This window comes from Labeo rohita, chromosome 11, assembly GCF_022985175.1.
Source record: "Labeo rohita strain BAU-BD-2019 chromosome 11, IGBB_LRoh.1.0, whole genome shotgun sequence".
Lineage (NCBI taxonomy): Eukaryota > Metazoa > Chordata > Actinopteri > Cypriniformes > Cyprinidae > Labeo > Labeo rohita.
In genome coordinates, this window is record NC_066879.1 from 10023854 (window position 1) to 10039813 (window position 15960).

At 37.1% G+C, this 15960-nt stretch overlaps 1 protein-coding gene across 7 annotated transcripts in view; it reads right to left on the minus strand.

The window, feature by feature from the left end:
* The window catches only part of lrp1aa (low density lipoprotein receptor-related protein 1Aa), a 170031-nt gene that overhangs the window by 136490 nt on the left and 17581 nt on the right, over positions 1 to 15960 (minus strand). For all 7 annotated transcript variants that reach the window (XM_051122933.1, XM_051122930.1, XM_051122929.1 and 4 more), the window contains exon 3: positions 362 to 499. In XM_051122933.1, coding sequence (XP_050978890.1) covers positions 362 to 499 — 138 coding nt within the window. The remainder of the gene's footprint in view (positions 1 to 361; positions 500 to 15960) is intronic.

A 15960-nucleotide genomic window follows, 5' to 3' on the forward strand; every position in this document is an offset into this window, starting at 1 on the left:
ACAAGGGAGTAATCGCCAGGGCCTCAAAACAAAATACTTTTACATTCAGATTTTATTCTCTGAAAACATATTCTTAATGTCTCATGCAGTTTTGTTCATTAAGCACATTTACCTTGTATAATGTTTTTACTAGAAAATCTATTAAAATAGCATGTTTTGCCATTTGGCCCATGGTTTGTCTAAATGAAAAACAGAAACTTTAAAAGTATCTGTTTCAGGCCCCAAGCTTTATTTCCACAGAAGACTGATATAATTAATACTAGTAACATTTATAATAATAATAATAATAATATTCTGTCTGATAACTATAAATATATGGCAATATATAACCAAGCAATGTTTGTAGCCATGCAGTCATTACCTCTGCAGTGCGGACCCTCGTCTCCTCCATCAGTGCAGTCGGGGACGCCATTACACAGTTTGCTCATATGAACACACAAGTCTGAACCCAGGCACTGATGTTCATTAGGAGGACACCGTGACACACGGTTATGAGGACCTGGGAGAAAGCAGATAACAAAAGCATAAAGATGATGATACTACAAAAGTGCCTCGAAACCATCCTACTTTAGTTTGCATCAAAATCAAAATCAAAATCAAAATATATGTACCATATAGTAACCCTGGAAAAAGGACTCATATGCTTAAAGTGTAGGTAAAAAAAGGAATACTACAATTTACTGCGTTGATACATGACATCTGTTATTTTAGAAACTATTTACCGCAAAAATCTGAAAAATACGTCTTTTTTTCTAAACTCATGTAACAGATGTCTCATTCCATGTCATTTTCTTTTGCTTTCAAACACAGTAGGTTAAATATGCCAGTTGATGGTTTTATTATGACTGTGTCCGTAAGTGTGCAGTCATTTGTTTGTCTTTGAGTAACTGGATGAGCTGTATTTGTGTGTCTGAGCTCTCATCCGCTCTGGAGTAGACAGAACGCTAGGCGTGGAGTGAAAACAGACCAAAAGTCCCTAAATTATTGACCAGAAATGAATGAATGTGTTTCTGCAGAAAGATGATGTAACGCATAAGATTTTAAAACAATAATGTTTTCTGAACGTCTAGTTTGTTGGTGAGATCATCAGTACAGTGCCAATACAAACAATACAGGGTTTCAATGAAGCATGTGGGACACGTACGTTGTCTGGTTGTCAAAATATGTTCTCATATCCCAGTTTCAGTCTACTATATTGTTAGGTTGACATCTTTGTCACTTTCAGAATTGTTCTGCTTATTTGACAAGTTCAACTTGCTCAACCAATGAGTTCAGGGCCAAAGAGTGAAAGATTTGGGAAGTGTTTTAACTCATTAGTGATGTTTGCTTAAAGGCAAGTATTACTGGCCATATTCAGGCATTTGAATTTTCAGGCATTTCAGGCAATTTCATTTGAATTCAGGCATTTCAGTGATTTGAACAAACCCCTAACCGTGAGTTATAAACTTCTAGAGCACTACCAGTGTGAATGATATATCAAATCATTTGGTTTGTTGAGGACAAGTATGCTGTTATTTTATGATAATCACCTGCCAGAGGATAAAACAGGTGAAACAAGTTTGATAAGTTTATTCAAGTGTGCTATAGTAATTATTTACAGAAACTGTACTTTTAGTATTTTTATGTACAAATCAGAGATTTAACAAAATTATACTCAAATATACTGTATATAAAAGTATATTTGACCTGTACTTGTACTTAATCTCTTCATAGAGATATACTCAAGAAAAGCATGATTATGTATTCTTAATATACTTGGCTTGTAGTTGTGTTTATTTTTATTCTTTTTATATAGTCTATCAAATACTTTTTTTCCCCACACATGCTGTATTGGCTTCTTTAAGGTAGTACTCAAGCTTTACATGTTCAAGTTTATATTAACAAATCAGCTTTAGGTTGGCACAGTTTCTCTTACGAAGTTTATTTTATTAAGTAAACATGCTTGTTTAAGGATTACTTGTTGCACAATGCCTCTGAGATATTGTACCATAAGGTTTCTTTATAAGGCTATACAGTAATTGTGTATGAGAGAAATGGCCTGAAGGAAGAAGCTGCTCTTCAGAGTTGCTAGGCCTGTGAAAGAAAACCAGCCCAACTGCTATTCAAAACTAGGGCAAAACTAGCCCAATTGCATTCTTTTCCTGCAGTTTTCACCACCATCCCCTTCATGTCCCCTTTGTTGAAATCATGCTGTGTGTGTGGGGTGGAGGCGGTTACTTTAACGCATGGAATAAAAAACAACCCGCGGCAAAAGTGTAAAAGTAGCCGCGCAACACTGCTGCTCTTGTGTTCTTGTTCTGGTGCTCAGTGCTCTGTAGCGTCTGCCGAAGGGTTGGAGCTCAAACAGGTTGTGATCTGGGCATGTGTTTTCTGTAATGATTTTTTCTGCTTGTGTCCAGCCTCATTCTGGAGATGTAAAAGTCCTGGAGGATTGTCAGGGGCACCAGGCTTTCTCTCAGCAATCCTCACCATCTGTTATAGCCTTCTTTTGTCCAACTTGGACCCAAAGCAAACCAGAAAGTTATAGGTTGTGTTGACCGTAGACCATCTGCAGCTTCAAGATCTTGATAATAAGGTGTTCAGAAGACAACACAAAAAGGATCTTCCATAAGCTCCTGGGCTGTCAAGGTTAGCATCGTTCAAAAGGAAACTGAGACCAGTGATGTTCTTTAGTCTCTCAAAAAACTTCATGACCAAAAAGGCAACAGGTCTGCATCATGTAGTACTCCTGGGATGATGGTGGAGTGTTTAAGGCAGAAGGAGACTGTGCACTTCTCCAGTGATCTAAGGGAATATGGGAAGCAGCTGGTTCACATAGAATTTTAAACAGCTCATGAGACTAGATAGATTCTATGTGATTTTCTGAACTTTGCTGTTGACACCTGAATAGAAATGTGTTAAAAATTGAATTTTCTGGGGGGAAAAACACTCGAATGCCCCTTTTGAAACCCATCTAAGGCGTTGGCATGACAGTAAGTGATGGGTAAAAAAAATAACTAACCATTAACTACAACTTTTACCTCAGTAAACTAATTTGCTGCTTATTAATAGTTAGTAAGGTAGTTGTTCAATTTAGGTATGAGGTCAGATTAAGGAATCTAAAAACAGTCAATATGGTAGTTAAAACCGTGCTAATAAGCAGTTAGTTAATAGTGACAATTGGTCCCTAAACTAAAGTGTTACCGAAAGTTCATATGATGGAAAACACGAGTCTTCTTGCTCTTCTAAAATAATAATAATGACATACTCCTTCTTGCAGTCCATCCAGACCAAAGTGTAAAAATTGTTATGACATCACAACCTTTTGATCAATCAACTGTTAATACTTTTCAAACTTTTAACTTAAATTGAAAATATATATTTTACAGCTTTCATGCTCACACAAACTGCAATTTCTAAGAAACCTTTATATCAAAGCATAGCTAAGTAAAATAGTATTTGATGGCTTTTTAGGGATTCCGTTAATTTCCATGCTTTCTCAAGCCTAGAAATCACAAATTCCCTGATATTTCCAGGATTTTTATGTCTATGTTAACCCTATCAACAAATCAACTTGTTTTTGCAACAGCAAAATTATTTGTATTTGTGTATTCGGATAAAAAAAAACAGATGTAGACTTGAACATGAAGTTAAAAGTCAAAAAGCTCATTTTAAGTGTAATTATTTTCCCTTCACAGCTTTTTATACATTTTTGTGTTTATATAATTTCTATGTGTGCCTTGTACAATTACTAAAATAACAATAACACTGCATAGCAAATAAAAGGGAACAGTTCTTTTGTAGAGAACACTAGTGTCATTTACTTGTAGGGCAGGTGGGAAATGTTTTTAGCACTTTTGCCAAATTATGAAATTTGTCCACACCACTTTTTTTTAAAGCCACTGAAAATAGTTTTCAGAACTCATGCACAACACACAACACACTCATTCTTTGTAATTTAATTCATACATGTAACACAAAATACATTAGTGTTAGACTTGTTTGGTTTTCATTTTCAAGTTTACACTCATTCACTTTACACATTCACTACTGCATTGTAATGTTAGATGTTTATGGAAAAAAGTTGTAGAGCAAGAAGCTTTGAATAATATTACAAAAAGTATTCATAATATTAAACCTTAAAGACTGAAGCTGTTTTTGGACATTAGAAATTTAAAAGCCTAGCTTTGGCATTGTTGCTCTCCCAGGGGTCCTGTAAGCGTGAGGGATTGCGGACACCTTGCACAGGCGTGTGCTGAGACCATAAGCCTCTTGTAATATTATGATCACATGTGGCGTTCCAGAGGATCTGGAGGTGGAAACTCTCTTCGAAGGGGAAACGTTTGGTCAAAAAACCTCAGCCACATGGAAACTTTGGAATAAGACCCATCACATGGGGAACGTGACCTGGGGCCCCTGTGACAAGACCACATGCCATTCAGACAAATGAAGCAAAGAGTGAGATTTAGAAATATAAAGACAGAATGTGGAGCGCACTGGAACTAAAGCTAGAGCAGTTTTCACATGCTGACAGCTCGTTTATTTCTATTATTTATAGATAACAGATGCTTGAAGTTCCATATGAGTAAAACTCAAACCAGGTAAAACAATTTAGGGCAAGGGTCAAATATTTAGTGAAGGCAGATTTTAACTGAAAGGCTGAGCTGTGTTCTAATAAAAGAGGTATTTGTCTTAAATATCAGGCTGTCACATGTGTTTTGTAATTTTGTATAAAATAAAAAATAATAATAATAACATGCACATAATGATTATTTTTTATAAAGCAGTTAGTATTTCATCTGGTCAAAACAATATTTTTGTATTTTAATGGTATTTTAACATTTTTGATGCTTTTATAGTTGTTTTGTTTTTCATAATTGTTTTGTTGTTTAACATTGCTCGAAAGCCATTAATTGGCTTATACTACATTGTAAATATAAATATGTTATTTTTTCATATTTCAAACTGTCAATAAAAAAAGCAACAGAAATTCAGGAGTCAAAAATAACTTAATATGAGAAAATATTCACTGGAGTAACAGTGATACAATGCTATTCAAATATTTAAAAATATTAAACTTTTTTTTTTTTGATCAGCTGTCCATTTGAAAAAAAAAAAATGTTAGCAAATGTGAAAGGGTTTATCACTTAAGTTTTCCTCTGTGACTTCTTTCAAATTTAGACTAGTTTCTATTCTGCATTCTGTGGTTTACCCAAACCCACCAACGGTCAGCCATATAATAAATCTCTGACTGTCATTTGGCTGGAAAACAAACCATACTTCAGCCAGACATACAATATACCAGCTGTGTTCAGAATGGAATACTAGCTTACTACTTTCTGAATACTCTCCAGTTCACTGTATACTGTCTACTATGTTTTAAAAATAGTCAGTTGTAAAAATGTATGCTTTACTCCCACAGCTTGTTAATACAGTGTGTGGCATCTTGTTATCATACTGAAAAAAAGAGACTAGCATTTTTGTGCAGTAGTATCTCAACATTTTAGTCCAAATAATGGATCAAGAAATGTAAAAATTTAAATTCCACAAGGTCAAGTATAGTGCAATGCACTGTGGGAAACAGTACTAGAGTTTCTGTAATTAGCTTATCTTCAATCAGCTACATATGAATATGTGAGTCATTGCCCTCATGCTATACATTATAAATAAACATATGTTCTGTTAACACCAGTGTTTTGAAACTGAGACCCAAAGCTGATTCGGCAAATACAGTTTGCATAATGCTATGATGTTTATCGGGTAGCGACCAGAGATCTGGTAAAAAAATGTATTCTTAAAATGTAAAAAAATGTGTGCAAAGGCCATGTAGATGCATGTCTGAAACACAATAGCTGTTCTTCTGAACAAGCCACATTTTAGGTTGTCAAATGGCGCAGGATCAGTTTTGCAACAAAGTTTAATACTTAAGGTTATAAGGTTTATATTTAAAATCCTAATTTTAAGTATGAGGAATAGTAATAGTGATGTATTATTTAGCTAAATGTATATTTATATCACAACATCTTACCTCAGAGACTCATGTCGGTGAAATCTACAATTCAAATTGCCCATGTCAGGCAATTCTTCCATATAATAGTGCAGTAATTGGCCGTTCCAGGCCACCAGTGCATTCATGCGTGAATAAGATCAATGCATGTCTTACTGCTCTCCTTAATTGTTCATTAACTACAAAGCAGCCCAAACATAACATGAGAAAGTTTCCATACGTGAGACGGATCATCAGCAGTGATCACAGATTCTTCGGCCAAATAAAATGTTCTATACAGACATCAAATGTTCCCTAACTGATGTCAGAAAGGCACATTTGTTTTAGGTTCAATAAGCAATGACAAACACAGTTACAGTTGTGTGTCATATAGAACGCAATTATGGCCCACAACAGAGGCTTTGCCTGTTGCGTGTGTTCTAGACAAACTATTATTCAAAACAAAAGACCTGACCACAGTAACTATTACTAACATGTGTTTCTTTAACAATTGTTTCTCTTCAGTCCCTCCTAAGATGTCCGCGGTTTCCAGCTGAGATTAATGATCCAAAACAAGAATTCATTTCACATCATGAATGAGAACTGGACATGACCTCTCGAATCCTCACAACATCACGCAAACTATCCACATACCACCATGGCTGAGTGTTTGAAGATAAACCCAAGAGTGTGAACTGGCAGGCTACTTCTGAAATTCTTCTTGCCCCTGGATGAATCTGAAGCTCATTCAAGTGAAGGAGGTTGTTTGACGGCTTAGTCTCTGTCCGAATGGATCTTTATTTTGGACCCCTGTTGAAGATCATCTCTCTAGAGACCATGGAAGTGTTTAGGCAGCTGGGACAATCAAACCCATTAGGAAACCCAGAATGCTTAACCTCAGGCAACCTGGTCTATTTTAAAATACCATTAAAAATATATACAGCACTTCCCACATAATCTGCATCTGCAACATTCTGGTAACATTCATATTCTGGTACAAGTTAAACAACATAAAAAAAAAAACAAACAAAAAAAAAAAAAAAAAACAAGAATAACAGAAGCAAGTCTTTTCACCCAGTTGATATATCAGTCATTTCAGTGTGAAGTTTAACATACATTCATCAGTGAAATATGAAGAGACTGTGAACATTATAACAAACTTTCCTTTGTTTGTGGTACTAGGGTTTGATATTTATGAAGTCTCCCTGTAGTGAAAATCAAGATTTTTATGTTGTTTATTTGTCTATGTGGTGTTTTAATATGCTTTTAGACAAACCATGTGCCGTTCTGTTAATCAACACCATTGCTGAGTATTATCCTTAAAGGGGTCATCAGATGCCCATTTTCAAGTTGATATGATTCTTTAGGGTCTTAATGAAAAGTCTCAATGGTTTTGTAAAACAACACCCTTTTTACTTTGTCAAAATCAGCTCTGCAAAAATCATCTCATTCTAAGGGGTTGTTCCTTTAAATGCAAATAAGCTCTGCTCACCCCGCCCCTTTCTTCTCTCTGTGGAAAGGCGATCTTGTTTACTTTAGCCATATTTAGCCGCGTTTAGCCGCTAAACTTCCTAACAACCACGTTATAAGGAAAGGCGATAGAAGATTCATAAAAAACGCTAATATATATATATAGATCGGGAGGCACATTCCATTCACAAACAAACATAATCTACAGCATCTTCAGCAGCTCAGATTTCGGGAGTAAATGACGACCACTATGTTCATTGTTACATCCAGCAACACAACACCTCAATCGCTCAATCTGAGATATTCTTGTCTAACTTACATCCCTGCTCTGGCATCAAAACAAGGAAAGTTACTGGACTGTGACAGCTGGTCTAAGGTAAGAGCTCATGTCAATCAACTATCATGGGAGCGGCCTCTGAGAATGGCTTGATTTGAAAAAGGGGATATTATTTTTACAGATTAATTAAAAACCACTGCATGGATTTTTATCATTATAGGGTAGATTTGTACATACACTGCCAACTCACATTAACGTTCAAACAACATGAAAAAGTGAACTTAGCATCCGATGACCCCTTTAAAACTGTAGTTTCCCAAAGGCTGTCCCAGCCCCTTTTTTTGCTACGTCACAAACTTCAGGAACCAACCATGTCAAAGGATAGATTCCTTTCATTAGATGCAAAATATGCCAATAGGATTATCAGCATAAAACTTAATATTGAATAGAGCATTTAACAGAGCATATAGAGCATTAAATAGAGCACAACCATTAGGCGCTAACCGCTAATTTGAAAAATAACCTGCGGCAACAGTGTGAAAGTAGTCCGGAGTTAGACGCACCTCTCCCGCATTGCCGTCTGCACTTTACTCGTATATGCTTGCAGGCACGAACTGGGATCACAAACTAAGCTGCATTCGACCCTTCAAGGCATTTTGAGGGCACAACATCATAAAGTAAGTAACTTTAACAAATGGTACAGTATCCTCTGTAGTTGTCCACTAGTAAGAACATAGTTTTATCAGTCATTATCCATGTTTCGCCATTATATCGTGTTTACTACGGTTCAAGTTAGGGGTCTCTGGCTGGTGTGACTGCGTGGGGGCGGGGCTAATTTGCATATTCATAGATCTGTGTATAAATTAGGCAAGGGGGTAGAGTTATATTCATGCTGTTTTAAGGCATGAGGAAATTATTTTCACAAGAAAAAACATTTCAATATTTCATTTTGATGATCAAAGATCAGTTTTAAAGGATAAAAATTTTGACTACAGGGGGACTTTAAAACAGTAATTATTTTTGCTACTTCGTTTTCTGTATAGATTTTATATTTATAATAGTCCCAAATCGATACTGAAAATCCATAATCATTATGGCTCAGATATTACCTACGTTATGGGGACATGTTTTGGTCCCCATGAGAAAAACAGCTTATAAGTCGTACAAAATGATCTTTTTTGAAATATACTAATGCAGAACGTTTGGTGTGAGGGGTAGGGTTAGGGTAAGGGGATAGAAAATAATGTATGTACAGTATAAAGACCATTACATATGGAATATCCCCATAAAACATGGAAACCCAACGTGTGTGTGTGTTCAAAGTTTTAAAATTGAGTAAATTCAGTAAAAATATACTATGAACACTTTAACAAAGAATGAAAATAAATAGTCTGTTCAATATTTATTCTGTGACATATTTACCAGCACTTTTTAAAGGGTGCTAATTAAGTCAAATGCTTGTAATTTATCTGGGACAGTGTTACCACAGAGACTAAATGCTGATTCACCAACTTCCAGATTTGTTTAGGTACATCTAAACGGAAGCATACTGTATTTAGTAATTATATTGCTAAGGTACATTGGGACGGCACTGTAAAGACATAGAAGGATCTTAAAATCCATTCTGTGGGACATATGTAGACTAAAGGCATTTAATGTAATACCTCAGTCGAGTATGAGTCAGCATTTTTGCAGCTGCATTGAACTCTTTGATAAGCCAGCCAAAACACTTCCGCGGCAGTTAAGTCTTGCAGAAAATGTGTGAATGAGTTTCTCACTTTCAGGAGGGGAGGGAATTTTGCATACTTCAGAGATGGCACAGAGATGATAATATGCTGTTTTATAAACAGTGCTAAGGGTTTCTTAAAACATAAAGCTGCTGTCAAACATGATTTCTAAAGTATTGATGTGATTATTGGACTTCAGAGGCAAATGTTTCTCTGGGAGTACTCAATATTAATTAAGCTGTATAATGTTCTAGTACAACCACTAATGTATGTTCTCTGGGTAGTCCAGTAGAGTACTAAATGATTTATGGAGATCTGATGATAATTACATCAGCTAATGGAAGCATGCATATGTAATAAAAAAGCAATAAAGGACCCAGAATTGAGCCTTGGGGGACTCCACAATGTAACACATTGCATATGTAGGTATGTGTACTTAGAGCAACAGTTGTAATAACCCCAGCAGCTTAAAAAAGGTTCTAAATCAGTATGGACTGGGCCTGGGGAGTATAACTGTGTCAAAGTCAGTACAGATTGAAAATTGCCATATGGAGGCAATGGTGTGAGAATAGGCATTATTGATGTGTTGCTGTGCTGGCAGTTGTGTGCTAATATGTTCTAGTACCATGTCACGATGTAGAGGAAGTAGAGGGCAAGTCATATTTGTAATTTGGTGTTAATAAATACTCTTTAATTCCTGGAATTTACTATATCATGTAAAATTTAATTTCTCATGACGTGACTTCTTTAACAGTTCTTAAAGTTCTGCATCTTAGAACAAAGGCTATAGTTACGGTAAATGATTAGGCACCGCAATATTTAAAGTGAGAGGTAAAGAAATACCAATAACACAGATCTGAGACAGATCAGCTTAAACACTCTGTGGAAAAAATAATTCACCTGTTTAATTAGGCATTACTGATCCGAAGCAGATTTACCACCTCTTACAAAAACTACATCTGAAACTCTGTGTGCTGGAGGGAGAAAATCTTTCATTCTGCATTTAAATAGCACAGATATTGAACACTTCAATGCACAATGAGTCAGCCAACCAAGTAGGTGTATAAATGATTAAACATTTTATAGAATTTAGCCTCTGAAGCTAAACACATAGCTGATATTTTATGCTCGGTTCATTTTTCCAGCTGTCAGATGTTAAACAACAGACTCTTCTCATCTCAGCACAGCGGGTCAGAGCTCCACTGTGAGATCAGAGCTCAGACCTTCAACCCTCTCAATGTGAGACAAATCTAAATTACTTTTGCACACACGTTACAGCCATAGGCAGCTCACAACTCTGGGATGAAGTGAGGTTTAGTTGTGGGTGAGGTATTGCTTCAAAAAGCTCCTTTTTTTTCTTTTAACACTTAATTTTATAATATTCAATTAATGACTGTTTAGTTGTTTACCACATGGCACAATTTAATTTGCCAAGAAGAACTTATCTTCCCTTCAGGCCCACAATGGAAGTTTCTACTGACGAGTTTGGAAGTAATAAAAATGTGCATTCAAGTGATTCCGGCTAGAATAAAATGTTATATTTATCTCTTTTTTTAATTACTGACAAATACTTTAACTGTTTTACGACAAAATGCAGAGCAAAGCTGTGCATCTGTTGTGTAACTGGTAAATTATCTTTTTCATTCTTGTGCAGAAGATGATGGGAAATGCACTTCATAAACCAGCAACATAAGTAGTATTTTGTCAAGCTTTATCAGTTTGCACAGTTTGTATATTTTAAATTGTACAGTCCACAGTCAACAATGAGCACTGACTAATTCAAATCTTCCATTGTTTTTTAATTGATAAGTCCATAAATCCATAAATATAATCCATCCATAAAAAAGTGCTCCACATGGCTCTAGGGGATGAATGAAGGCCTCCTGTAGTGAAATGATGAATTTTTGTAAGAAAAATATCCATATTTAAGACGTAATAATCACTTTAATCTAGCTTGTGGTAACTGTCATATGTGCAAGCCATTCCAGGCAGATGACATAGGAATTATGTGTTGCACGCAAGTGCTGCTGATCTCACGAAAATGAACGTTTGTTTACTGGAGCAAAGGAAGCAAAGTTTCCTTACTTTAGCAAAGGAAAACCAGTGTCATCTTGGCTTAAATCGAAATCCTCCAACATTTTTCTTTACAATTCTTCATTTTGTACTTCTAATTATTTACTGTTGTTTTGTTTTGCTCTCTTCTTTGTGCTTCCATATTGGTCACTTCTCACCGGCGCATGCACAACGCATACATCCTATATCATCAGTCCAGAATGGCTTCTGCATATGACAGTTAGTGCAAGCTAGAGAAAAGTGATTACTATTTTTTTAATATTTATATTTTTCTTACAAAAATTCATCGATTCTCTACAGGAGGCCTTTATTTATTTATTTATTTTGCTAAATTATATTCTCGCTTTTAAAATATCTCTGTCTTTGCACTTTACATGTGAAATGTGTTACAAAGCAGAAGTGAGAAATAGGTATATACCAGCAGTCTATAGGTACCTTGCCAAACTAAAAATTAGATTAATTCATGATACTGTCACAGTACGCTGTCTTGAAAACACGCTGGAGCATGAATAAACGTCAACAGGATAATCCGCAGCAAAGGCTAGAAAAGACACCGTAACAACAAGCAGACCTGACAAAAACCAAATGATCAGGACTAAATACATGGGGTAATTACAAAACACAGGTGCGTGGAATCATCAATTAAACTAACCAAGGATAGGAACGTGACCAAATAAGGCAAAACGGGAAACGAAACCATGGCAACACAAGACGAAACGTGTCCTGACATTATCGTTCCCCTCCCGGAAGGTGCCGTCCTCACACTGTAAACAATAATAACCACAGAGGGAGGCATAAATGGAATCTTGGGAGGAGGCTCGGGAGGAGGACGATGAACAGAGTTCTGGATGAAGACGACGTAAGAAGGAGCCAGGGAGACGACAGGAGGGACGAACCATTAAGGAGGAAGGGCCGACGACTCCAGGGGGCTGACCGACGGCAGCAGAGCAGGTGGAGGGGGAGCCTAAGGCAGAGAGCCGATAAGCCAGGGTGACAAGGAGGATCCGGAGGGCCGAGTTGGAACAAATGGCGGCGGCAACTGACACGGAGGCATGGATCCAGAAGGCCACAGGGGAGCTGGTGCGACTGGACCAAGGTGGAGCTGAAGGAATAGAGAAGCCTGACGGAGCTGAAAGGAATGGAGGGATGAGGCGAAGCCAGAGGAGTGGACAGGACGGTCGACGACAGCCTAAGGAAGAGTCGGAGGGACGAGGGAGCCCAGTGGAGCCAATGGACTGCTGGGCCATTGTGGAGAGGAGGGAGCTAGGAGCCACGGTGGAGCCACTGGTTCGACGGGCCGAGGCGGAGTCCTGGACTCTGAGCTTTAGGAGGAGTTATTCGGGGCAAAACAAGACATCCATATGGAGAAACACAACGGAAACAAAAAACTGTGAAAAAAAACAGAAACAAAACGGGGGAGGGGGGGATAAACACGCAGGTAACTGTTTGTGGGTCAGGTCTTCTGTCATAGTTCGCTGTATGGAGAAACACGCTGGAGCACGAATAAACATCAATAGTCATTTAATCAATAAACACAAAGGATAATCCACAGCAAAGGCTTGAGAAGACACACGTAACAATGAGTAGACCCAACAAAAACCAAATGAACAGAGAGGAACTAAATACACAGGGTTATTGTAAAACACAGATGCTTGGAATCATCAATTAAACTAAACAAGGATAGGAAACGAAGCTGTGGCAACACAACAAGAAACAGGGCCATAGTCCTGACAGATACTCATTGTGTTATTTAATTTTATAATATTAATATTTTCAATAAATGGCCAAGCTCTACTGTTTATGTTTCTGCTTTTGTGAAAATTGACAATATTGACCGCTAACACACTTCTGAGACCTCATTTAAGATCGCTTCTCCAGTAGATACAAGAAAGATATTCCCAGACCAAACAAACAAACACATTGCATATTTTAATATACACACTTCTGACATTTGATGATAAAAGAATGATAATTATTTTCTTCCTAAAGGCATATCACTGTCCTCATCTCACTGAAGCTCAGGATTGGCAGTACAAAGCTGTCTATTGTGTTGCAGTGGTCCACAGAGGATGGCCACAGCAGCTGCAGTGGGCACAGCGACAGACTTCACTGCTAGCCATGGCCACTTTCACAAAAGACACAGTGAAATCCAGCCACGTAAATAAATAAACCTCTTTCATGGGGCAGATCTTCAGTGATCTGAGGCATCTGCACTGACAGATCCACACACAGAGCACGTTTCCACACACATCCTAGTTAAGCATGATATAGGTGACATTTTCTGTTTAAATTCTATCATCATCTATATTCAGCATCATGTTTTTCTAAACAAGACTTTTTGCTTTCCATGGAATGCAAAATAACATTCCAAGAATGTCTGCGCTGCTCTTTTCCTAAAAATTAAAGCATGAAAGTATAAAATGTACAAAACTTTGTGTATGAAGATATGTTGCCTCTTGTCTGACATTATTGACTCTAGAAAATAAAGGTAATGCCATTGTAATGCCATTCATGGTTCAGTAAAGAACCTTTAATATTCATGGAAACTCATTGGTGAAAAAATGTATATATATATATATATATATACATACATATATTGGAAATTTTCTTCAGATTATTAAAATAATATTAATAAGAACTGATCACCGTTACTTATTATCACTAGCATGTTGTTAATTAGTACTTTTAAAGCACATTATTTATGCCTTATTCTGCATGATCACTTTCAGATTCCTTAATCCACCCCATACCTATAACTACTACCGTACTAACTTTTAAGAAGTAGCGAATTAGAAGTTTATTGAGGCAAAAGTCATAGTTAATACTTAATAGTGAAAATTCATCCTCAAACTACAGTGTAACCAAAAATGGTTCTATGGCATTGCTATGAAAAGCTCCGTTTGGAACCTTGTGTGGCTTCCGAAGACTTGGAATATAGAACACACATTGTATGCGCTATTTTTATGGTGTCTTTTTGTCCTTGTGGCTTGACAGTAACTAGAACTAAAGATGTTCATTGTATGGAAAGGAGCAGAGATTCTTCAACACATCTTTTTTGTTCCATGGAAGATCAAAATCCTAGCGGTTTGAAATGAGGTTGAGTATGTGACGACAAAACGTTCATCCTTTTTCAGAGCAGTGGAACATTTTACTAAAGCAGTGAGTAAGACGTCACATCGGCTCTCAAAGTATTAAGAAAAGACCGTCTAATTTTAATGCAAAGAGTGTAAAGGAGTCAATACCCTGTAGCGCAGCAAAAATAGAGAACGCTGAAGACTATGTTGTCAGTTGTCTATGGGTGTTGAGAGAGAAAATACGAGAGAGAGAAGTTTTGAGCTGAGAAAAGCAGGTCATGAAAAAACAGCAGTTTTCCTCCATTCCTCTGGATGGGGTTTTAATGACTTCCAGACTGAAGGCAGCTCAGCCTCTGTTTCTCCTCTCCTCCTCTTATGGTGCGGATTCAGTCTCTGCGAACTGCCTGCACTTCAGCTCTGCTCTTACCCAACACTTCTGAAAGCCACGCCAGCTCTTTAAAGAAAGATAAATTATTTCAAAGCATGTAATTGGTTGTGACGAAGGAGTAAAAACATTCCTTAAGTCCTAATGCTGCCTCATGAACTGCGCCATTGTTTTCCAGGGCCAGATTTTAAGTAGTGAGTTAATTCTAATTACGTCGGCCCCCTTCCCCCGCTCGCCCCATGATAAACTGATGGCACACTATTTGCTTAACGTGTTTCTATTAGGCGGCCCTGCCAGAAAGGGTGTGAATGGAAAGATACTTCACACTCGCGTACTTTACACGCTGAGAGTCGAAAACTTTCACCCCAACCTGAGATTAGAAGCTGTTCTTAAATCGATCTTCGCTTTCTCACATTCAAATGAAAGTAAATCATGTGCAGTGCTAGGCGACATCTTTTTTTTATACCTATACTATAGGCTGCTGCAGGGACGGCATATTTTTATAAACCAAAACCTGAAAACCTGAGTTCGCACTAAAGCATTCCCAGTTCCATCGTCAATGGGTTTTTTAAATGGATTTTCAGTTTAAATGCCTGAAATAAAGTCTGTGGTTCACACAAGCTCAAGATATTGTAACTTTTTATTCTACAGCATAAAATATATTAGCAATACCGGTCTGTGATGTCTTTAAAGCTTTTACCTGTCTCAAAAAAAGTTGATGGAAGCTTAATGGTAGTGACACTGAAGTCATGTGACCACAGTGTCGCTCATTTATAGCCTACATTTAGCTTTTGACTTCTTTTTATTTAGGCTTCAAAATTCATAAAAGTTAATGGAAAAATCCTACTGGGTTTTTGTCAAGGAAAGCAGGGGGATGCAAACTTATGAGTTGGCCCAAAAATAAACACCATTAATGCAGGCATCATTAAAGGGCAAAAAGCATGTTTAATTGGTTTTGAGTGGCAATATTAAGGACTAAAAATACAATT